The following is a 24,430-nucleotide window of genomic DNA, read 5'->3' as shown; positions in this document are numbered from 1 at the left end:
TCCAGAAACTTTCAAGAGGTTCTGTATGTGAGAAAACAAATGTCTGTCGGTTGCTCTGGACATTTTCTGGATGTTTTCCTGCAGCCGCACACGTAGGAGACGAAGACGTCAACTTGGAAAGACGAGGAGATTCCAGAAAGAGCGTCTGTGTTCTTAATGTGAAGGTGAAACTCAAAACTCTCCAGTTAATGTTTGAGAACAGCCAGAGATGGTTTCTGTGGTTTTAGTTCTTCTAACACTGACGTTTGCTGTGAACCCACAGGAGAGAGAAAAATGAGACGCAGCTGTTTAATGTTCGTGCATCAATAAATAAAATGATGATCAAAATTGAAGGATTGTTAAAAAAAAAACAAGACTTTATTGCCGTTTTCCACTATGGATTATACAAGGGAAGCTGAGAGCAACAATGAAAGACGAGAATTAAATACAAAAACTGTTATTTATGTTTTTCTTCACTCAACATTCGGCTTCACAACCGATGAAGAAACGAGGCCGACGCCCTCATCGTCATCGTCAGAAAAAAAAACAATGACTGAATTAAAACAGCAGCTTCGTTAATGCAAACTTTATTTACACGAGGAAATTAAAAACTGCCTTCATGCCATGCTCCTAAAACACAACAGAGGGAGGTTCCTTCAGATGGGTAAACATATACATGTTTGGTTGATGAGCTTTACAGTGACGGCCGTGTCGGCTCTACAGTCCTGTTCCATGTTAAATAACGCAGGGCGGGGGGGTGTTAATGAGGACGTTACATACAGTATTTACAGACAAACGTCAACCAACAGCACGGTCCGACACGCGACTGAGACACCGTACACGGCTCTGCTGCGTCTTCCTGAACGAAGCAGCGCGGCTTGTCGTTAGAAGAGGCTGATTCCCGACGCACCAGTAAAAGTCCGCAGGTTTTAAAACCAGACCAAACGCCGCGGTCGATCCCGGAGGAAAATCTTTTTTTCCTCTGAAGGGAGGAAAACCTTAAACCGCCGACTTTACACGATCGCTTTACTAGAAGGCCACGAAATGTTTTTCAGAAATAAACTGGACCGGTCTCCCGACAAAGAATTTCCCTCGACATCGACGAACAGCGGAGGCTTTAAAACCTGCTCAGTTCTAGACCCTGATGTTCAGACGCCTTGTTGCTGTATAAATAACGTTAACTCTAAAAAAATCAGACACTTGTTTTGATTTCAAATTAAGTGCTGGAGCCTCGAGCCCGTTTTCACTATGTGCTGTTTTGTAAGAGTCAGTTTTGTTGTCGTACAAGTCATTTGGAAATTTCACTTCACCGACACAAACAAAAGGAAACATGACTTTTTCTACGACATGATTCCGAACCTCTGCATGACGAGGACTTCAGCTGAAATCACCATGAGTGCATGAGTGTTCAGGGTTCAGCCACAAGGGGGCGGCCCCGTGCTGCATTTACACAGCCACAAGTCTGACATCTGCGTCCAAACTCAGCAGCAAAGTGCGTCACGTTAAACAGGAAGAAGGAACGTAGAAGATAGAACGTCCTTCTTCTACAGTTGTTTTTTTTACCTGTTACCACAAGTGAAGCGGTTCATTAACAGTTAAGTGGTTAACGACCTTTTATATATGTACAAACACACTGTGTCGTGATATTAAAGGGGGGGGGGGTTAAGTTCACTATGTGGTGGTTTTAAGTGTCGACAGGAGAGAGAGAGAGAGAGGAAGGTGAAGGACGAGACTCAGTCCTGATGGTTAACGGCTAAAAAATAACTTGACGATAAATAAAACACTTTAATACATTTGAATTGCAGCTAAAACATGTGGATAGTTTTCTGAAGTGTGTGTGTGTGTGTGTGTGTGTGTGTGGAGGCTAGAAATCCCACAATCAGATGAGGGTGCGTTTGATTTGTAATGACATACAGGCACAGTGGGTGGAGACAGGATCAAATTGGAGGATGCGTTTGTTTATGGTTCCAGGTTTCTGGGGCGGTTTTTCTACCAGCATGAGAACATGAACGCAGAGGGACGACGTGTGTTCTACTACCAACTGAACTCCACGGGCGGCGCTCCTCACTGCCGGTTGCTCTTTATCCGCTCCAGGCGTTTCTTGAGGTCGTCCAGGTTGGCCGCCGGCGAGGCCGAGCGCGTGTGCGCATGTGACGGGGAGTTGGAGTGTGCGTTGTGTTCCTGCTGGTACATCTCTCTGGACTCTTTGAGCTGAGACAGCTTGCTGTGCAGCATGTCGGTGGAGGACGCCACCGACGGCTTGGACGACAGCAGCGAGGAGATGGGAGGTCGCGGCTGGGGCTCGTCCTCGCCTCCTCCGCTGCCCTGCTGCAGGTGAGGAGAAGAAGAAGGAGAAGGAGAAGGAGAAGAAGGAGAGGAGGAGGAGGAGGAAGAAGAAGACGTGTGTTTGCTTAATAAATATTCATCCTCAACATTAATATTTATCATAAACTGAGATTTACAATTCATTAAATCATTAGTTATTACTCAGTTACAATATAAAGAAAAAAAAGGCCCAATGTCATTTAATGATAAATGTATTTATTTCTGTGGTTATGTATATTTATATATATTTATATATATCTTTTACACACCTCAAGGTTTCTTCTTCTGTTTTCCTTCTATGAACAAATAATTCACTGATCCTTTCCTCAGTTCCACTTCAGTGTGGTTGTTTCTGATATTTTATATTTATATCCAGTTCTGGATCATTGTTATTGAACATATCGTCTGTGAGATTCTCTTTGGGTCAATCAACATTTGAAAAGTATTTTTAATATTTTATATTATAATTGTGTTTGACAACCTCGACCTCAAAGGTTTGTGTACAGGATGATTACACATTAAAAAGTGTGTGTGTGTGTTTAAACCAACCCTGGAGGTGTTTTCCAGGCCTTGTCTCTGTCTGAGGATCTTCAGTCTCTCATAGTAAACAGCTGGTTTCAGTTCTTCGGTGTTGCTGCTCAGACTGGAGTCCACGCCGTGCTGAGGGATCACTACACACACACACAGACACACACCAGTGTTACAACACATTCTCCTCCTCCTCCTGATTTCAAACTCGCAGCGACAGCCTCCAGTCGTACCTGCTGAGGTCTGGATGCGAGACTTGCCTTCTCTCTCCGACTCGATCATACGAAGGCCTCGCTCCACGTAGCTCTGGAAGAACTGAGACGTGTTTTTGAGGAAGGGCTCCAGGTCGGCGTCCGAGTATTTCTGTTTGTACTCGTACAACTCCGTCAAACCCTGAGAAGAAGAATGACACGTGACTCATGTTTGCCAGGCTCTTTGTTGTCGGGAACGACGTTCACAAACGGCAGCTGAACCGACCTCCTTCGTGTTTTCCTTGGAGCCGATCTTCTTGAAGATTTCAGACAGAATGTCGCTGACCTTCGCCTTCGACATTCGTTCCTCCTGAGAACAGAACGGACAAAGTCAGGTGACCTGAAGAGAGCGAGCGGCTCGATTCTCGATGAAATGGTTTTTTGGCTCGTGTCGCTCACCGTGCGCAGACCGCCCTTCTCGTTGCCTCGGTCACTCTTGAGTCCTGACAGGTTTCCAGAGTGTTTGACCACCTGCCTCAGGTGGGCCTCCAACTCCGACTCATTACGATTCTCTATCATTGATAGGTGGTCCAGGATCTGTTTATCGAGACGTTGGCATAATTAATAGATCAAAACCTCGAGATGAATTTAGCGACAAGTCACTGAGAGCAGGATCTGAACTTTTTTGATGAACAGATTTATCTAAAGAAACACATGTTGTGTGTCACCTTGGGTCCAGTGAGCTTGCAGAGTGTGTGCAGCAGAGTCTTGAGGGTTCTGTGAGGGACGTCATTCTTGAGCTGCTTGAGCTTCTCTTTGGGAAAAACCTTCATGAAGTTATGGACATCCAGTAAGATCCGATCCAGGTTGATGCTGTGGATGGTCTCTGGGAGATGACGGGTCATCCTCCACAGACACTGAACACACACACACACGAACACAGGAGAGTGGGTGAGACGTGATAATCCACTGGAGTGGACGCGCGAGGTGATGTGCTCTGTGCTCGTCTCACCTTCATGACCAGCTCAGAGAACTTCGGAGGACCGGCCGTCGTGACCAAACTGTCCTGAAGCAAAACCAGCAGAGCGCTGCAGAGACGCAGGAAGAGTCAGATCAACGGGTTAAAAGAATCTTCAGTTACAGAGCCGCTGCTCCTCCGTGTTCAAACGATGAGGTGGTTCGAGCGACTGGTCGAGTTGCCCCCTGAACACCTGCAGTGTTTCTGGGCATTTAGACCCAGAGGACCCACTGTGGTGTCACTGGTTAAATACCCAACGCTAACAAAGCAGTCAGTCAAACAGTCCGTCCGCAGAGTTGAACATGTCTTCTTCTACGTCCTCAGTTAAATTACTGCAGGTGTCGGAAACTGGGTCAAAATCGCTGCCAGGTCGTTTTGATTATTTCATCATCAGCAGTAAATAATGAGCTTGTCAGACAAGTCGTCTAAATTCAGCTGATTAGTTATTTCATACGAACCTGATCATATTGGTCTGGTGAGACTTCTCCAGCACTCTGATCACCAGCAGGTTGGTGGATCTGATGAGCTGCTGTCCGTCCTCCATGTCCTCCACTCTGCTGTCCAGCATCAGTGTGATCACGCCGTGCATCAGGTCCTTCAACACGCCCATAGACGCCTCTCTGGCGAGGGACTCCATCGAGAACAACTGACAGGGAGGAATTAAGAAGTTAGCGTCCTACTCGTCCGGAGCTTCACCGCCGCGGTTAGTGTTAGAGACACGTCGCACGACTTACAGACAGCATGTTTCCTATGATGCAGCTGTACAGTTTGATGATGTCTCTCTTGTCCAGCCGCTCGTCGGCCATGTGTGTGCTGTTGATGAGCCTCAGCTGCATGAAGGTGGCGATGAGGAACTGGTCGATGTGTCCCGACATGACCTCGGCTTTGTCCTCCTGTCGCAGCACCTCGTCAATCTGCGGGGGACAATGACGAATAATGAGAATGAATAATTGTCATTTACACAATCTATGGTTAGAACTGTGTGTTTGTGTGTTATACCTGTGCCAGCGCCTGTATACTGGTGTTAATGTCACCGCTGGCCACCTGAGAGATGACAAAGTTGATGGTGGAGGCCGTGCTGTTGTGAAGTTCATCAAAGTGTGGAGAGACAGAATGAATCCTATGAAGACAGAAGCAGAAACAAACGTTGGTTCTGAAGCTTTGTTTCCTGAGCTGTGATCGTGCTCCAGTGTCTCCAGGGTGCTCACTTGGGTTCGGGGATCATAATTGGCTCCAACAGCTCGTCCAGCTTGTGTTGGACGAGGTCTGGCAGCTCACACACTCTGCTCTGGTCCCTCTCGATCATGTCCAGGTCCAACTGGAACTCCTTGGGGATGGAGGGGTGAGAGGACTCGCTGTGCTGGGTGTTCTGACGGGCTTGACTGGGTGGACGCAGGGAGAGTGGACAGCCTAATATCAATCAGTGCCTCTTAGCTCCGGGCCCAGCTGACAGAAGCTTGGATATAGGTGGGTGCATAGTGACCCTTTAAAACCTCTGACTGTAATTCTTCATTCACAGAGCTGGTAAGGTTACGAGTAATTGTCATTTTTTTGTTTTTACATACATTTTACACACCACAAAAAACTGTTGATAATTACAAAAACGTAGCCGCCACTAGATTTCTTTGTGCAACTGTCGGAAGGTGATTTTCATTTCCAGATACAGCACAGCCAAGGATCACAAATAAGCCGGGGTCAGACTACATGATATCACCATTATCATTATTATTATTATTATTATAGCACAGTCTAGAAGGTTCAGAGCATGAGGTGGGTTAGGAAACAAAAATTAGCCACAGGCAAAGCTATCGATCATTTAATCTGTCTCTCGGCGACAACACAGAAAGAACTAATGACTCTATGATCTCCTCTATCTGAGTGATCATTTCAAACGCATCATAGTTAGTCTGACCCCAGCACGAGACAAGACAAAGGGTAAAGAGGGAAGAAGAATGAGTCGTATTAAAGTGACAGCAGGACATTTTGGATCACAAGTCTGGTGCTCTACTGACCACATGACAGAGGGGAACAAGGTTAGACTCTTGTTCCCAAACCATGTGAGGAGGCGAAACTCAACTCCAAAGTCACACCAAACCTTTTCTGATCACAATCCTTATGAATGATGGATGTTAGACTGAGAGTTTGCATTCAGGAGTTCCTACAGTGACAAAGAGAAGAGGGAGGAAAAGGAGGAGAAAGAGGTACTCACATCCTATACGTGCGATACATTATTCTGCTCCATAAGGAAGGCAGGCAGAGCAGAGAGAGCAGGAAATCACACAGGAAGAAAGATGAAGGGTTAAGAGACAAACAGGCAGACAACAGGCAGCCGGCAAAACCAGCCAGCAAAAGAACACACACTCCGTCACACTCTCAGGCTACATCCATGCTAGTATTTTATTTTGAAAACACTGAGTCCCTGACATTGTTCGCAATAACTGAGACGTTTCTGCTCATCCAGACTGAAATGTAGCCCCAGAGTTTTAACTCAAATGAGGCCAGCAGCGAGTATTAGCGGCTCTCAACGTACTGTGGACACCAGGAATATGCGTTTTCTTATTTTCAAATAAGAAACATAGCATGGATGTAGCCCCACACACACACACAGGAAGTTGGTTTCACGGACAGAGGATAAGATTTATGAGCCTGTGTCTGTGAAAACAACCGAACATGCAGTGACTCAGTAAAACAGGGTGAGAAGAGAAGGACAGATTAGTCATGAGCAGAGAACGAACATTCAAGTGACGCGACTCCAACGACACTCAAGTCACAACAGTCCAGAGCGTGAACAAGTGATGGATCCGACAGACTCAAGAGGTTGACAGGATGAGAACATGCTAATGAGCAACAAGCAGAGAAGTTGGTTCGGATGCATCATGTTCTGTGAATTATGATGGAACACTTAAATATATGTTATAGGTTTTGTGTTGAGTAAATATTATTTCCCTCCTTATACATTCACACATGTATCGTACGTGTCCCACAGCCCGGAGTCAGGGAACCTACTTGAGCTTGTTAGGGTCTTCCTGTGCCGGCTTTCGGAGGAAGGTGGCGTTGGGGTTAGTCGGGTGCTCCCGCTGAGACCTCTCCGCCACACTCTGCTTGGCAGGAGCTGCGGCAGTCTTCTTGGCTGAACGCTTGATTCTCTCCTCCAGCATGCTCATGTCTTTCTCTGACAACTGGAAAAAAAGGACGAGGGTAAGAATGATTTCAAAACTGTAGGGCCGGGCTTTAAATCGATATCTGGATAATGTGTTTAAATACGTGTCTCCTGAACTTTAGAGAGAATCAAACACACACGAAGTAGACTTCAAGTCATGTAGCCTCCGTGTCCTAACTTCTGATGAGTGTTGGTGGGAGTGAGGACACGCCGCAGGGTCATACAGTACGGAACGTAGCAGGAACCCGACAGGTCGTGAACGCACGCATTAACTGAATTAACCGACATGTAACCGCCCAGCCCTGGTACAGGTTAGATTCTGGGGCCGAGTAAATTAAGACGATTGCCTGGCTTCCTTCTTACATTTCCAATCAGCTTGTAAACTTGCTCCCCGCAGGCGTTGTAGACGGCCACCACAGTGTTCAGGGCGGCATTGCGGACAGACGTGTCTCTGTCACCGATGTGAACGGCAATCTCCTTCAGAGACTTGGCTGACGTCGGTTGGCATACATTCATCCCGTAGCCCTCTATCAAACAGCCCAGCTCCTCCAGACATTCTGAGGACAGGAGACATCAACAAGTCAGACAACTCATACTTTTCATCTTTAGCTGCTTTTTGACAGAAGGAAGGAACTCGTGTGTTTCCACCACAGGGACCTGGGTCTAAATCAAGTTCTGGGGGAATCATTTTAACCTTAAGAAGGAAATGCTCAGCTCTGCCTGAACGCAGACGAACGATGGTTTGAAGGAACCTTTTTGCTTCTTGGAGCAGTTTTGATCGAGATCATAACAGATGACATTCGTACAGAGGTTTGCTGAAGCTTTAGCTTGTGTGTAGAGACATACCAGCTCTCTGTTTGGAGTTCTTGGATTTAGTTCCATCCATGAGGAGAGGGAACACCTTGGATGCTGGGTAGACTTTACACAGCATGGTCAGGATGGCCCGCACATCTTTGCGAACCCCGTCCTTCGACTCTCCGACCTGAGGTCAGAGATGAAAGTGAGCAAGTAGAACAAAAAGCTTCTACAGCGATATGTTTCATGGTCCTCAGAGATGTGTGCTCACCTTGAGTATAAGGTAGGGGATGAAGGAGTTGGCCTCGTACTCGGTCAGGTGGTAGTTCTCTCTGTTCAACATGGCAAACAGCAGCTTCAGATATTCCAGCACCTTCATCAGCACCGTGGTGTTGGTGTCAAAGAAGCGCAGAGTGAACCACTTCAGAATCAGGTCCAGACAGCTGATGGTGGCGTCGCTCTCACTCTCCAGCCTCTGTTGAATACAAACAAACTTTATTAGCAGAGCGACTAGTAACACACGACCTCCCAGTGGAAATAAGAGCGACTGTTACCTCGATCATGACTCCTATGGCCTTGACGTGTCTCTGAAAGTCAAAGTGGAATAGCTCATCCTGCAGCCACTTTGCAAAGCAGGTGGCCATCTGAGTTTTCAGCTGCTCCACATATTCTTCTCGGGGAGTGATGAAGTTCCACTTCAAAATCTGAGAGGAACAAATCAAACACAGTTTATTAGCCTGAACTGAAAAGGCCACAGGCAGAGGAGCTGCTGATGTCAGGCCTCGCTCTGATTGGTTGGCCCTGACCACCCCCCACCCCCGTCCTCCGTCTGTCTCACATCCTAACAACCGAACAGGTTTCACGGTTCGATACCTTCAGTTGCTTCTCTTCTTTTATCCTCTGTTCCTTAGCGTTGGGGATGAGGACGAAGATCGGCCCGGATTTATCTTCTTCTTCCTTCGCACCTTTGGCAGGAGGCTTCTTACCAGCGGCACCCTGAGAGGGGGAGGCAACATCAGAGAGCGGGTGAGCTGCTGTGTAGTTACAACTGTGTGAAATCCTGCTTTCCCACAGGCTTTCTCAGACGTGCGTGTGTGTGTGTGTGTGACACAGTAGAGACAGGAGACAAAGTTGTGTGATGCGGAAAAGATCTCAGTGCGGGTTAACACACAGAACAGTGTGGAAATGCCAATGTGATATTATTCCAAGACATGAAACACACACACACATTCATGAGGCCTGAAACACCGACGTGTGACCTAACTCTGTTTGTGCTCCATTTCTGCAAGCATGCATATGCAGCTCTTAAATGTTACATGTTAAATTCCACCGCACAACCGTGTGACCATATGCAGTTGTGTGTTCAGTGGCAGTATTAGTGACTGGAGAAACACAGGATTAGGCTGAGCCAAGACTGGACCAGAGAGACGTCGGCCGGGGTTAACGACTGTCCACTGAGAAACCGCCTACATTCGCTGCTCGTGAGCAAAGCCGTTTTCAGACATGCACTTCGGAGAATGTCCGCGCCGTCGGACACATACAGCGATTCTGCGTTAAGACGTTCACAACAAGATATTCTTAGCGTTACGGCGTCGGCCCTCATCACCGAAAAGCTCTTGAACCTCGTCTTCTTTACAAGTTGACATCTCCTTTTCACCCTGAAGTTTTTTTTTTTTTTTTTTTTTTTTTTTTCATTCGCTCACAGTGAATCCTATATGGGCTCATTAGGACATTATCCAGAGTTCATTAAGGGACTGACAGGCTTTATCAGGAGTTCAGTGCATGTCTGAGAGCAGCTTAAGTAGCAGCAGAAGTGTGAAGACACTCTAGGCCGAGTTTCATCGCGAGGACACTTGTTACACATCTACCTGTTGACTGCCAGCAGCAGCCTTCCCTTTGCCGGGGGGCTTTTTACTAGCATTACTGTCCTTGTCCTTGGAGGGAGGGGGAGGGATGGGTTCCTCGGGGGAGGAAGGAGGCTGGGTGATGAGAAAAACCACACATCGTTTACACTTAATGTAATGAATAAAAAAAAGGAAACAATATGAAATGTACTGACGACAACTTAAATAAAAACGATGTGTGAATATTTACGACATGTAGAGATCTTCACCTCGTCTCTTTAAACTTAACACCACACATTTACGGTCAGGCTGGATACGATTTGCTCATCATTGAAATGAATGACGAGTGAAACCCAGTCTTTTTTTGTGGCATTACAAACATTTTAAAAGATTTTAAATAAAAACAGGAGCTGGACCAGGCGGACTTACCTTCTTGGCAGGGGCTCCTCCTCGGACCTTCTTAACTTCAGGTTTACCGTCAACACAGTCGTCGCTCGCTGGCTGAGACCTGGAGGCTGCAGAGGACGAGCATAAGACTTTATATTTTACTTTCATCCATTTTCTTCTATATCAAACATTTAACCCCGTGATTAGAAGACAAACCCACTCAACTCTGCAGAGGAACACATTCACAACTGGTGGTATATTTTGGAGACACCACAGCGTTTCCCACAAAATTACATCAACCTGTCGGTAGGTACACACATGCATACACAAGAGAGCACGCAGTAAAACCATCTACCTTTTACTTCGTGAAGCACAAACAAGTTGTTTTAAATGTGCTAAATAAATAAAACTGACATTAACATAGTATCACAGATTCATTCTCAAGATTTCCCAATGTGAAACTTTTCATTCATCATGATGCCACACACCTGAAGCTGCTCTGCTTGGCTCTGCAGAGTCTTTCCCCCCTCCTGCCTTGGCGGGAGCGGCGGGTTTGGCTGGCATCACTGCCCTGGCCTTTTCCAACATGGCTACCACCTGATCCTTCGAGGAGGTCTGGAGAGAGATGAACAGACGCATGAGCAATTTACGACATGAATCACTGTTTATCAAAGTTATCTCCTTGTCACAAAAAATCAGTTCAGTACTTTGAGTTTGCCAGCAGCCTTGGACATTTTCTCAAAGCCCAGGTGCATCATGAAGGTGGGCAGGGCGTCCTGAGCCCTCTTCCTCACGTCTCCGTTTCTGTCCTCCAGGCAGGCGTAAAGATTAGGGACACACAGCATCAGATCCCCGGGCACCGTCCTCAGGGTGGGCAGCTTCTCCGCTAACCAGCCGAGCACCTGCGTGACAAAGAAGTTTCATGATTTAGTTCAGGATACAGAAAACACGTTTAATAAATAAAAATAAGAACTTGTGTCTGTGCAAACCTCCTGTCGCAAAAAGGGATTTTCTCTCCTCAGCTCCTCTGACAGGTCTTCTCCCTCCAGCCAGTCCTTCATCCCCGTCTGCTCCACCCACGCCTGCAGAGTAGTCATGGCTGCCGCCCTCACATTAGACTGCAGAGGAACAGAGAGACCAGGTCCTCATCATCACACAGTCAGAGGACATGATGCTGTCCACAGATAGGGCTTCTCAGAAACTATGTGTGTCACTGCTGCTGGTTTGCTTCTGATTTGTGTGCACACAGTACCTTGCTGTCTCCCAGTACAGTGATAATAGGCATTCCCAGTGCCTTGACATGCTGCTTGAGTCCAGGTCCCATGGATACAGCCAGCTGCTGCAGGATAGTCAGCGTCTGCTGGACCTGGAGACACAAACACAACACTCGTTTTAATTTGCAGCTCTTCCAACTACATGACGTTATTGAATCTTTCTCTGGAGTAAAATATATTTTTCAATTTGACGTTGATTTGCCAATTAACAGAACACAGCTACTTTCCACTGAGAGTACCAAGGCAGCACTTACAACGACTTCAAAACCACATATTTCACCACAAAACTAACTGGGTCCATTTTACTGTTTTCTAAATCTAAAACTACAAAACTGTGGCCATGCAACAGAAAACAACTTGTACAAAGGTTTGTTAATCTCCTCCTCAAGAAACGTCACTGCAATATAAGATGAAGCAACAATTAAAGCTGAGGTGTGAGGGGATATATAACCCTTAAGCAAAGACACATCCCTCCCTTTAATCCGTTCATATTCATGTCCATAGGTGCACTGGATGATTATTGTGGCCAAAATAATTCACAACCGTATTAACACCATTTCACTACAAAGTTGGAAAATGATTAATTTCATATTTCACATCGTTTGCTGTAAATTTCATGTATCTGAAGATGGAAAAGAGTTTCAATCAAATTAAGTTACGCTTATAAAAGCAAGAATTTTTTATATCCAACAGTAGCCCTGATGTTAGACTCTGTACGAGCTGAACGGGCTCGTACTCACCAGGATCTTGTTGGAATCTCCGAGTCGTTCCTTCAGGGTCAGAGGCAGCTCTCCGATGTTGGCTGTGATGAACTTGGCCTCTGATATGATGGCTGCTGCCTCGTCCAGCCCCTCCTTCCTGATCTTCCAGTTCTTATCGCCAATTTTAGACACGAGGTCGGACGTGATCTTGTCACTTAGAGAGGAGAGAAGAAAGTAGGAGTGTGTGTGTGTGTGTGTGTGTGGAGGAGACAGGTTTAATATGGACACTTATTTATAATCAACATATTTTCAGTCGTGTCATAATTTGGTAAGTATTGGTATATAAAGTATATAGTGGTGTAAAATGTTTTCGTACGACTATCTTTGTCAACAAATAAACAGGTGGGACTCATTAATGTCGGTCAATGGTCAGTCTGGTTACCTGATATCTGTTCTGGGCAGCAGGTCCATGATGTCCTGTCCTCCTCCTGCTCCTCCGTCCTCATCCTGCTCCTCCCCTTCATCACCCACCTCCTCTGCTGCCGCCTTCTTGTTGAATCTGATTGGAGGTGGTGGAGACTGGCCCTGCATCTTTAAGGAATGCACATAAAGATTGATTATTTCCTCCTCCTTGTCATGAGTAACTCCCTCAACTGAACCATGAATGTATTTTTTAAAAATTTGATAACACGTGTTCCGTTTCTTGAATTCTCTGACGCCCATACCTTTTCAAACTCCGCATCAATCTGTGCGAGGAGAGCAGGCTTCTCGTCTTCGAAGAACATGCGCAGAGGAGCTCCCATGTAGAGGAACATGACTCCCAGCAGGGTGATGGCTGCTGTCCGAACAGCGGGGTTGGTTGCTCCCAGAGCAGTCTTCACGTTGTTGATGAAACCTTTCACATTGATCCTGGAGGGAGGAACAGATTATCTCACAGCGCTGCAACATCTTTGGTCTTTTTAAGCCAAAACTTTTTAAGAATACTTAGTATTCATCAAAATGCAAAGCTAACAGACCGATTTAAATTTTGTGATGAGTGTTAAAATGACGACTGAAAATTACCCAGCGAAGCCAAACTCCTTCATGGCGTTCGCCAGCCAGTTGAGAGTCTCTGCCTGGTTTTTTGGGTTCTTCTGTGCAAATGCCATCGAGACAACCTAACAAACAAAACACAAACCTTGTAAATTCAGCAATTAGTGAGGTCAGATCTTTGTCAGGGATAAAAATGCCTTTTCGACTTAGACATAGCGAACTAGTAAAGAAGGGAAAGTGGTTACAAACCTGTTCTGCGGTCCAGGGCAGAGAGCACGCCTCTCCGATCGCTGTCAGTCCCTCTTTTGCGTTTCCGCCACATTTCACGTCTCCAACTTTGTCTACCAAGCCGTCTAGAACCACGGAGGCCGACGTCTTTGAAAACTGTCCTTTCTGAGCAATAAGAGCCACGATGTGCAGCTTCATCTGCATCACCTAAACCAAGACAGAGAGGAGACCACGACATCAGACGAGGAACCTCCCACTCCCTTAGTGACCGACCCTCTCTTGACCTCAGAATCACTTTGGTCCCATCATGAAATCTGTTTGTGCTTTTATTTCTGCTCTGAGGAGTTTGGAGAAATCCTCAACCAGATAAAACGTCACTGTTTAAAATGTGTTAGAGATTAAAAAACAGATCCGTTATTTAATTTCATTCCTTCCTCAGTGTCCTGGTTCATGATGTGTTGTTCACGTTTTTAAGCAAAAAAACACATTTATATCGTCATTTCCATTTAGTGACATGTGAGGTTAAAAATAAAACAATTACAATTTTACCTACAACACTTCTAAAGAATAAATAACTATGAACAAGAATAACTAAATAATCTGGCAGGAATGACTCACGGTTTTTCTTGCAGGATTTTATAACAGTTACCTGAAAGTTGGTCTCCTTCCAACCGGGTTTCTTGGCCAACATCCTGACCAAAGCCTGACAGGGCATCTGCCCCTTATCCATGGTCTCAGCGGCCTAGAAGCACAGATGAAGCTACAGATTAATGTCTGCAGGTTTAACATCATTGTTTATCAGATAGTGACACGTGTTAAACCTCACAACTGAAAACTTGACAGTCGCAGAGTTCGACCAGTCGGATTCTCTTCACATCTGATATATTTCTAAAAGCCAAACATGTTGAGTTCACTTGTATATAAGAAAGATGAGTATCAGTTCCTCAGATTGGAGAAGCTGGAATGAAGTATCTAATTATCATCATATAATTGATCGGCTGTATTTACCCGTTGGAATTCCTCCATACTCGCCAGCCTCTCCTTCCAGTTGGCTGAGTCCAGCTGCTGCAGACAGGAAGCAGGAAGTACGCCTGCTGCCAGATCCTCACACACTTCGATCTGACAAAACACAAACTAGTGTCATCGGAAATTCTGACAGCGACATCCAGATACTGCTGAATCCCTCAGAGCCGTAGTGTAAACCACATGTGCCATTACACCCTTGGAGGTTATGTTTTCCTCAGACAAATTTACCAACTAACAGAGATGACAAACAAATATCAGAGTTTAAGTGTAATGGTATGTTTCTGTTACCACGCAGCAGCTGTCAGGTTTCAGGGGACGTTATGAAATTATACATTTGTGATTTGTCCATTTTGGGTCTCATCTCCGTAAATTCTTTCCACATCTTGTTTTCACCAAAGCTTCCCCTGACATGTGAGTGTTTGCACACAGACTTACCGACAGTTCAGTCTCTGCTACTTCTTTATTGTCGGACGTCTTCTTGGCTTTTCCACCAGCTGCGGAGGTTGGTTTTCCTTTCTTAGGCGGACCCGATGATGACTGCAAAACAAATAAAGACACAACACTCGAACTGTGACTTGATTGTCGATGTAGATTGAGTCATACTGTCCAGAAACAGCAGAATAACCAGGCGACAGACTAACACACGTGTACTGCAGTGAATGTACCTTGCTGGCAGCAGCAGTTTGGGTCTTCCTGGGTGGGGCAGAGGCTTTCGGGGGAGCTTCAGCAGCGGGAGGAGCTTTAGCAGCAGCTTTCTTGTCCCCGGCTCCGCTGCCACCTCTTCTCGTTCCAGGGAGCTCCACTTTATCAGCACTCTCCTTTATCTGTTAACAAATGAGAGAAGGGGACGGTGGTTAGAAGGTAAGGGTGTTATAAAATGAAGCCCTTAAAGGTTTGATGTGAGTTTTCCCTCGACTGATAATTACCCTGTCCAGTTTGAGTTTATCCAAGTCGGCCAAGAACGGGTTCACAGCTTTCTCTCCCACCACCTTCTGGGCCGTCCCCAAAGCTTCAAACGCAGCGTCACGCACCTCTGGAGCAGAGTCGTTCACTTGCTGATATGGTTGAAGAGACAAAATGAAAGTGATGATTTAATGGTTATCTTACACCGCCTGAAATCATCTCACACATCCCCATGGTATGAAAAAAAGAATGGAGCAACAGGGGGCTCAGACTTTTCCGTATATTTTACTGAACTTATTCTAGTATCAGTCCTTTATCGAGACAAAATGAATTGACTGATTTATTTATTAACATTTACAGCTTCGTCAAAACTTAAAGTTCACGATACTGTTCGGATGCTTCCACTCGGGGGTGAATGTACCTTAATGAGAGCAGCACAGAGGGGTTTGAGGATGCTCTTGGGCAGATTTGCCTGCGTGCAGTGTCTGAAGGAGCGGGCAAGATACAGAGAGGCCTGCTGCTTGATGGAGGGATTCTTATTGTCCATCACGGCGAGGATGTCCTCGGAAAGGTTCTGTAGAGTGGTCTGGAAAAGAGATAGAGCACATTAGACATTATTATAAACAATAAAAACACCTTCTGAAAAGCATGAGAGGTCTGGGGAGTCAGTGGAGTGCTCTATAAATACAAATGAAGTAAGGAATCAATACAAGAGCAGTGGTAGAGTCGTGTCAACCAGACGAATAATGCTTTTTGAAAAAAGTCAAACTCTAGCGAACATTAAAAAAGTAACTATCGCCGGAAAGGAACGTCTCTGAACTAGGTCACCTTCATGTACCCAGAGAAAACCAAGTGAAAATGTATATTATGCAACAGAGAGGAGGTCCCAGCTACTTTCCACAGGGTCGACTTCAGTTGAATCATGGTAACGTGTATTTAGACTTACAGTGAGGAAGATGGCGTCAATAGCCTCCTGCAGGGCCTGGACGACCTGAGGCTTCTTCTCCTTGAACTTCTCCAGAATAGTTGGAACCACCTAAATACACACAGAGCTCCAATTTAGCAATAATCAATATTGAAACGTGGAAAAGTTGAGTTGTTTTGTTTGTACAAAATAAATCTTTCATTAAATTCTATGATTATTCTTTATTTCTTAAACTGAACAGATATTTTATTTCATTTATTTATTTATTTTTTATTCTGTATCTAACTCCTTTAAACTTTTAATTTCTTTTAAATGCTTATTTTTTTGGATTGTGTTTATGGTGCATTAATGTTGCTTTCACAATTTGTCATGATGCCTTTTATATTTTAATGTGAAGCTAACTGAAATGACAACAAGAGACTTGGAGGTTATTTATTATAGAAAAAAAACAATTATGTATAATGTGAAGAGATTCGTTAAACTCACTTGTCCGGCATATGTTCCAAATTTCTTCCTGAGACCAGAGGCTAGTCCGGCCAGACATTTAGCTGCCAACGACACCAGCATCACGTTGGCATCTTTTCCCACAACCTGGAACATAAAACCAGTAACTGTTCAATATAGAGTCACCAGATCGCTCATCTCGTTAAGATTGCTTGAGTACTTGAGTCTTTACCTTCTTCAGTGCTCTGACGAGGTCTCCATAGTCTCCGTTCTCTAGTTTGGGCTTCTTGGTCAGAATCTCTACAGCCTCTAGAGCTTCTTTCCTTTCCTGCCACTTTTTAGCTTCCTGCAAAAAAACACAAGCAAGAGTGTGATCACATATTCATCCATTAGCTCAACCACATTTATCCACAAGGGTAAAAAAAAGGTCTTAAAACTAAAACACTATCTGTACGTGCGAGCACTGTAGCTCCAAATCCCATAAACTCTGTTGAAAGTGACAGCTGAGAACACAGATCACATGGCTATGCACAAACACTGTACATGTGGTGTGAACAGGAAGCAGAGTGTCTAAAGTGCAGTTGGTTGCTTAGTAACAGAAAATCCTGTTAACGAGGAAGAGCGACGGTGAAAAGAAAGAGCAGGAATTTCCTTTTCTTGGAGCGACGACAGAGTGGAACTGTTACTGACAGTAAGTGTTGCAAACATTCAGGTTTCTGCTCGTCCGTACTTCAACACAAGATAAAGTTTTCAAACTAAAACTTCACACCATGAGGTGACGGTGTTAACCACTGAGTAACTGTGCCGTCATCACAAAGGAAATGTTAATTACTAATTCAAATTTTCCAGTTAAGAATTTTTTTTGAGTAGTTGAATCTAAATGAAAAGTAATAATCGTCCTGAAAATACTACAGAAGATAAAACTCGAGCAGTCGACACAGAAAGACATGCTGTTTCTAAGTTTCTGAGTATTCCATATAGTTTTAAAAACATACTATTTTGTCGTAGAAGTCTTTAGGCATCTTGGACAGAATCTCCACAGCTTCCAGCAGCTCATACGGGTCCACTGCCGCCACAGTGTCTTCTACATCCTCTCCTAAAGGGGGGGGGGGGGGGGGGGAGAAGACAGCATGACCTTAACTCCTTCTGTGTGTACATACACCTGTTACAGCAGTTCGTCGTCTATTTTAACCTACCATCAGAATCTTCTCCTTGTGCACTTTGCTGCTCAAACTTTGCCTTCAGGTCCTGCTGCGAGCGCAAGAACCTTGTTTGCTTAGCGGGAGAAGTAGGGAGCTTCACCCACTCCTCCTCCAGCTCCTTCAGCTGCAGAGACACAACAAGGAGGAGTTTAACTTGACCGCTGGATGAACATTAGGGTGAGTAAATGAAGATGCAGTGAGTCCCACCTGTACAGCCGTGATGTTCTGCAGCGAAGGTCGAACAGCATCTCTGATCCATCTGTAGATCTCCACAGCGAGCAGCTTAGCTTCGTCTCTCACCGCCTTCTCTCTGGACTCAAACTGCTTCGGTAAAATCTTCACTACTGGTTTCAGCGTCACAATCTTAGATCCATACTCACTATGGGAAGACGATGACAGACCGAGGGGTGACAAGTGAGTGTCTAACTCAGGTATTGTAAATTTAATAAATCACAATAAGACACAAATAAGGGAAGTAGCACTGACCTGAGAGCCTTCCTGAGCGTCTCAATGCAGGTCACCACTATCTTGGGGTTCTTGTTGTCCAGTCCTTTCAGCAGCTCGTCCTGAACCACCTCCACCTTCTCGATCTCGATGTACATCAGACAGATTTCGGCGCCCAGCTCCTTGGCCCGGGCCTTTGGCTGGTTGAACACTTTGGTCACCACGCCCGACACCACCTCACCGGCCGTCCTGAGGAATAAAGTAGAAATACGAACTTTATGAACAAGGTGGACATGAATGGACTCTCTTCAAGGTCAGCATACACAGATGAGTGCGCTTTACCTGCTGCAACTCTGCACACTCCTTTATAAAAATGTCTGAACGTGTATGTAGCCTTCAAGTAATAAATACAAATATAGACTGTTAACATTAATTATGAGATTTCAGTATTTCATCTCCTTGAACTTTTCAAATGGACTTATGTTCTTTCTCGGCCTCTTCACACCTCCAGGGAACATCACCTGACTTTGCCATCCCTTCACACAACATCACTCTCTAGAAGCCCAGAGGAATTTATTTTTCTATTTACTGTGACAAAGGATAAAACAGTGTCCCCATACCAACTTCCCAGACATGTTAATTCCCGTCTGTGAGCATTAACAAACTGCTGTGCATTGTTCTGGCGTCTGAAAAGGCTTTAACTTAATAATCTAAACATGTCCCAATGACCACTGATTCCAGGCTTTTCAACAAGATGCATTTCTTGTTGTGTTCGTTATTTACCTGCCAGCTACGTGAGCTTTCTCGACGAAAATCAGAGCCGCCTCAAGGCCTTTGAGCTGAGCCACAGCGTTGGAGTCTGTGACAAACTTCTTTAGGAGTCCGAGGTACTTCCCCCACTCTGGACTCTTCTCATCATGTATCCTCTGAAACAACTTCACAGCTTCTTCATAACCGCTCAGACGGGCTTTCCACAGCTGAAAACGTGCAAGAGTCGCACAGAAAATATTAAAGGAATATGTAGACAACAATTAAACTATGGCATAGAAGGAAAAAAAGGGATATCAGGCTTTTATACTGCATATCATTGCTTCGATTCCTGTTTAAATACTTATAGTACAATGCATTTAGACTGATTTCATGCTTGATTGGTTAACAGCATGTTGGTATGGTCGGGATTGGATTTGTGTATTAGATTAATCTTCTACTTAAACCCTATTGTGGATAAGGATCTAAATAAAGAGGGTAAGCCCGTGTGTAAGAAAGCTAATCAGACAGCAAATGTGCATGTGCTGGTTTAACTGTGAGTGTGAGACGAAGTTAAGATGAGCTACAGTAAACACCAGCTGAGGCGCAGGAAACATTAGCTGCTCCCACATTTACACAAATGCAAATCATGCATGATCATTATCTCATAACAGGAGAGTTTCGTGGGAGAAATATAGCAAACATGTCCTGTTGTTAGTTTTCTTAAAGGAAATCTGAGGAAAACTTAAGAGTCACCTTGTGTTCGCATTTCTGGTCGATGGGAAGCTTCATCCACTCGCTATCGTCCCCCATGTTGGCCACTGGAGGGGTGGGCTTCCCCAAAGGTACTCAACTGGAAAACAACAAAAGTATGATTAGCGTTTGACTGCTGGAGGAAAGGTTAGACCTTAAGATGCTTTCAGAGATGCACTGAACTCTGAATAATCTCCTGCATGTGACCCAGAGAACACAAATGTCTTAGTCAGTTGCTCCAGAAAAAAATTTGACTTTAGCCTAGAGTCAATATCACTTATCTAGATCTCTATGTTCCAACTAGGAAACATCTTCACTTTAACATTTGCTCTGAATATTTTTCTATATTGTCAGTTGTTGGCAATAAGAGACTGAATGAAGTGAAGTCAGTTCCGGTATCTGTCAGTCACTTACTTCCACTTGAAAGTATGAGCATGTGATCGTCTAATGCACATTCAGGGAGCGGCTACGGGTTCATATTTCTTATTGATCCGGCCGAGTCTCATAAACAGGCTCAAGATTATCCACATGTCTGCAAAGTGCTGTCATCTTGGGGCCAATTTTACACATAAGCAATGAAAACGTGACAAATTTAGTCTTTCAAATTGTTGATGGGACAATGACTCACAGTGGTCTCCTTGAAATGGTACTACTCCTGCCAAAAACGTGCTAGAAACTCTGTAACAGGCCTCTGGACGAATATAGAGCACCAAACTCTGTTATAAGGAAATTGCTAATTCAATGTGACCTGGCTTGTTCATAAGACTCGTGCACAGACACATAGAACATGACTTGAAATCTTTCCAAGAATCATCTTGTTGACCTGAGGCGACAGGGCGTTTTTCCATAGCGGCCCCCTCCCCCCCCAACAAACCAGAGACTGCACGGAACTGTCCACCTTCAAAACATAACTTAAAACCCATCTCTTCAAAATGAGTGATTATGATATTTATTCTATATATACAGTCATTTGCCTTCTGTAACCCGAACCTATGCAAAGTGTCTTTGAGCAATGTTAAAAGTTCCATTTAAATAAAATGTGTTATCATTATTATCTTGTCACAGTGGAAGATTCTGCCTGCACCTAAAGCATCAAGCTTCACGTAACATAGAAACACTACTATTTTAAAAGTGATATATAGCATGGGGCCTGTGCTACAACGCATGTTCAACATACACGGGATATCTTTTTGTTATCCGGCTTCAGTAGATAAACTGTATTATGAAGCTTGTTATCAACCGTCTCAGTTGACTGCAGGTTTTCTTATCCAGCTACGAGCGTTCATGTGACAGAGGCGAAGCTGTTCATTATGAGCATCATCGTCAGAACCATGAATTAAGTCTTTTATGAGACAGAACAACGCTAATATGTGAGGGTAAAGTCAGTGGTAGCTGCCACTATTCCACAAAGTGAAACGTAAATAATGATCGCATAACTAGAAAAGGTGAATAATATGAATGAATAGAATACTTTTACTAGGATTACTACTGAGTATTTGTTTGTTGACTGACGATGAACAAACTATTTTGAACATGCGATGCAGATAAAAGCGTTAAAGTGGTATCAGTGTTTTTGCGACCAAAGCAGAGACGAGAAAAGAGAAGTGGTCAATGACTGATGAGCTTGAAGTGTGATTTTATAACCACAGGAAATATCGAAATGTTCGTGGATACTTTTATTATAAAATACATTCGAGTCTTTAGTTTTTTCAGGAATCAAATGATCGTGTTCAGCTAATACTCAAGCATCAGACGTCTTGTCGTTCGCCGGCACCGTTACCTCTCTGAAAATCAGTTTATCACCAAAGTGCAATGAGTCCTGGGACAGGTTGGGATGGAAATGAGCCACATGTCAGCCTCCATGTCTCTGGGTCAAAAGGACATATTTGCTCGCCACAATTGAAGGAACTTATGAAACGACAGTCTAGTCGCACCAACGTGACACAGTCTTCAAATGAAGCCTTGGAAGGACACAGCCCCTGAATTGAGACACAGATAATTTCCACCAACCTGTACACCCAGCTCTGCTCCCAGTAGAACTACATGTACCCATTATGGACTGCACTTTTATAACTCTCTTAACTGTGCAATATTCATTCTGCCTGTGCAACACAATGGTTCACGTGCAATCCAATCACTGTGCATAGTTTTCTTGTTTTTACACTGTATAGTTTTCTGTATTCCTTACATTTCAGTTTTGCATGTTACTCATTATTTACTGATGCATATGTTTTACTCTTGCTGCTGTAATATTGCAAATTTCCTCATTGTGGATCATCTCATATACACAGGTGGGTGACGGAATCTAGGACATGTCAGTAGTAATGTGAATTAAATGTGCAAATAATCATAAGTACTAGATGTGAATTCCTCTGGGACACAACAGTTCAGAGATGAAATCATTACTCATGACAGGTGGTAGCCTGTGCACGAGGGAGCCGACAGAGAGCCACACCGCAAATAACGCACCTGACACCTTGGACCTGCATTCAAACACAAACTCACCTGAGGTGTGACTGAGACACGTACCGCTTCCCTACGTGCACCCAGAAACCAGACTGCACCCTGACACACGGCCAGCCACTACCAACTGGGGCTAGCACAGGTTAGCCGACAGTGCTATCCGGTTATATCGACAATATTAACATTTCCAATGTGCTCGCGCTGGGAGTGGTCAGCATCTTTAACTAGCCTGTCGACGGTTACCAGTCACATGAGCGCCATTAACTAGCTAACTTAGCAACAACACTGACATTTGCCGGGGGGTGGAAACGTCGTTTCGGTGTCAACGTCTCTTTTTTTCTGTGCAAATTCGCAAAATGTCCGGTTTCGACGGAGGAGCCGGTTTAAACTCGTTCGGTCCCCCGACAGTGAACCGTTCACAGCGGGTCCCCGTCTCTCGCTAGCCGCCGTTAGCTGCTGGGAAACCAGGCTACGAGCTAATCTCCCATCCGCGCCAACACAGCCAGGCCGAGCCACGCACTTCGCACCCGGGCGCACGCAGCGAGCTGGCGCGTTAGCTCTGGGCTAAATGTGGGTTTTGAAATGAAATCAGACGCCGGGTGTTACCTGCTGGAGTCGGTGGGAGACAATGCGCCGCTGCCTGTCCGGTTTAACGGAGGGATAATGGGTCTGTGTGGCGGAGGAGCCAGCCGAGCTTTATTTAAACTTCCCCAGTGACACCGAGCGAACCAACCACACTTCCGTTTCAAAGTAAAGCTCAGACACGCGGCGGCTCTCCTCCGTGCAGACTGTGGAGTTGTCTCGTGTTTATTTGTCACCGTTCGATTCCGTTCAGTCGATTCGAGTAGAGGGAGACAAAACCACGCGTGTCTGTGTCTCACCGGGACACTGAGGCGCTTTGCACTGCTGCTGCAGGCACTCATTAAAGGCAACTTCCGGTTTGGTCGTCGCTGCCTCTGTCCAGCTTGATTGCAGGTTTTTGAAATTTCTCCAAGGGCGGAGAGACAGTGGAAGGGCGGGGACACGGGGGGGAGACAGAGGGGAGACAGGAGAGAGACAGAGGAGAGACAGGAGAGAGACAGGAGGGGAGACAGGAGGGGAGACAGAGGAGAGACAGGAGAGAGACAGAGTGGAGACAGGAGAGAGACAGAGTGGAAACAGGAGGGGAGACAGGAGAGAGACAGAGTGGAGACAGGAGAGAGACAGAGGAGAGACAGAGGGGAGACAGGAGAGAGATAGAGGAGAGACAGGAGAGAGACAGAGTGGAGACAGGAGAGAGACCGAGTGGAAACAGGAGGGGAGACAGAGGGGAGACAGGAGAGAGATAGGAGGGGAGACAGGAGGGGAGACAGAGGGGAGACAGGAGAGAGACAGAGTGGAAACAGGAGGGGAGACAGAGGGGAGACAGGAGAGAGATAGGAGGGGAGACAGAGGGGAGACAGGAGAGAAAGACAGAGGGGAGACAGAGGGGAGACAGGAGAGAGACAGAGGGGAGACAGGAGAGAGACAGAGGAGAGACAGGAGAGAGACAGAGTGGAGACAGGAGAGAGACAGGGGGGGAGACAGAATGGAGACAGGAGAGAGACAGAGTGGAGACAGGAGGGAAAGACAGAAGAGAGAAAGGGGGGAGACAGGAGAGAGAGAGACAGGGCAGAGACAGAGGGGAGACAGGAGAGAGATAGAGGGGAGAGACAGTGGAAGGGCGGGGAGGCAGAGAGAGAATTTTCTTTCTTTATACTTCATTATTTCTCATTTATTAAAACCAGATTTATTCGCAGCTCCATGAAGAATCAAACTCCATTAATACTTCAACTACTACATGATGAGACTGAGCTCCCATGTATTTACATGTGTTTTAATATTTATATGTATTTACATGTGTATTCATATTTATATGTTTTTACATGTGTATTTACATGTGTATTCATATTTATATATATTTACATGTGTATTCATATTTATATATATTTACATGTGTATTTACATGTGTATTCATATTTATATATATTTACATGTTTATATTTATATATTTATATTTTTCACGACACAATCGACTTCCTT

General features: G+C 45.0%; 1 protein-coding gene across 7 annotated transcripts; it reads right to left on the bottom strand.

Annotated features, from left to right (window-relative positions):
• Positions 1 to 333: 333 nt before the first annotated feature.
• Positions 334 to 23,158, bottom strand: ckap5 (cytoskeleton associated protein 5). 7 transcript variants are annotated; one of them, XM_069528115.1, is made up of 45 exons: positions 22,976 to 23,158; positions 19,910 to 20,006; positions 19,190 to 19,383; positions 18,449 to 18,655; positions 18,170 to 18,341; positions 17,957 to 18,086; positions 17,756 to 17,856; positions 16,993 to 17,106; positions 16,803 to 16,907; positions 16,338 to 16,427; positions 15,813 to 15,977; positions 15,415 to 15,543; positions 15,154 to 15,312; positions 14,924 to 15,025; positions 14,471 to 14,581; positions 14,112 to 14,204; positions 13,484 to 13,669; positions 13,265 to 13,359; positions 12,928 to 13,111; positions 12,645 to 12,793; positions 12,242 to 12,416; positions 11,480 to 11,593; positions 11,217 to 11,345; positions 10,935 to 11,129; positions 10,716 to 10,842; positions 10,270 to 10,355; positions 9,865 to 9,975; positions 8,870 to 8,992; positions 8,551 to 8,700; positions 8,268 to 8,471; positions 8,048 to 8,183; positions 7,565 to 7,758; positions 7,048 to 7,220; positions 6,251 to 6,274; positions 5,250 to 5,423; positions 5,041 to 5,161; positions 4,776 to 4,955; positions 4,500 to 4,687; positions 4,036 to 4,111; positions 3,752 to 3,940; positions 3,483 to 3,620; positions 3,310 to 3,393; positions 3,066 to 3,225; positions 2,854 to 2,975; positions 334 to 2,307 (listed from the first exon to the last, which is right to left on the bottom strand). In XM_069528115.1, the coding sequence occupies exons 2-45, from the start codon at positions 19,964 to 19,966 to the stop codon at positions 2,044 to 2,046; spliced, it is 6,180 nt and encodes a 2,059-aa protein (XP_069384216.1). In that variant the 5' UTR covers positions 19,967 to 20,006; positions 22,976 to 23,158; the 3' UTR covers positions 334 to 2,043. The 7 variants fall into 7 exon arrangements, with proteins under 7 accessions (XP_069384216.1, XP_069384218.1, XP_069384217.1 ...); XM_069528117.1 differs by having other exon boundaries at positions 3,093 to 3,225; XM_069528116.1 differs by lacking the exon at positions 6,251 to 6,274.
• Positions 23,159 to 24,430: the final 1,272 nt, after the last annotated feature.

This window comes from Paralichthys olivaceus, chromosome 7, assembly GCF_024713975.1.
Source record: "Paralichthys olivaceus isolate ysfri-2021 chromosome 7, ASM2471397v2, whole genome shotgun sequence".
In the NCBI taxonomy this organism is placed as follows: Eukaryota; Metazoa; Chordata; class Actinopteri; order Pleuronectiformes; family Paralichthyidae; genus Paralichthys; species Paralichthys olivaceus.
The sequence above is the reverse complement of the archived record's forward strand: the minus strand, read 5'-3'. Positions and strand labels throughout refer to the sequence as shown.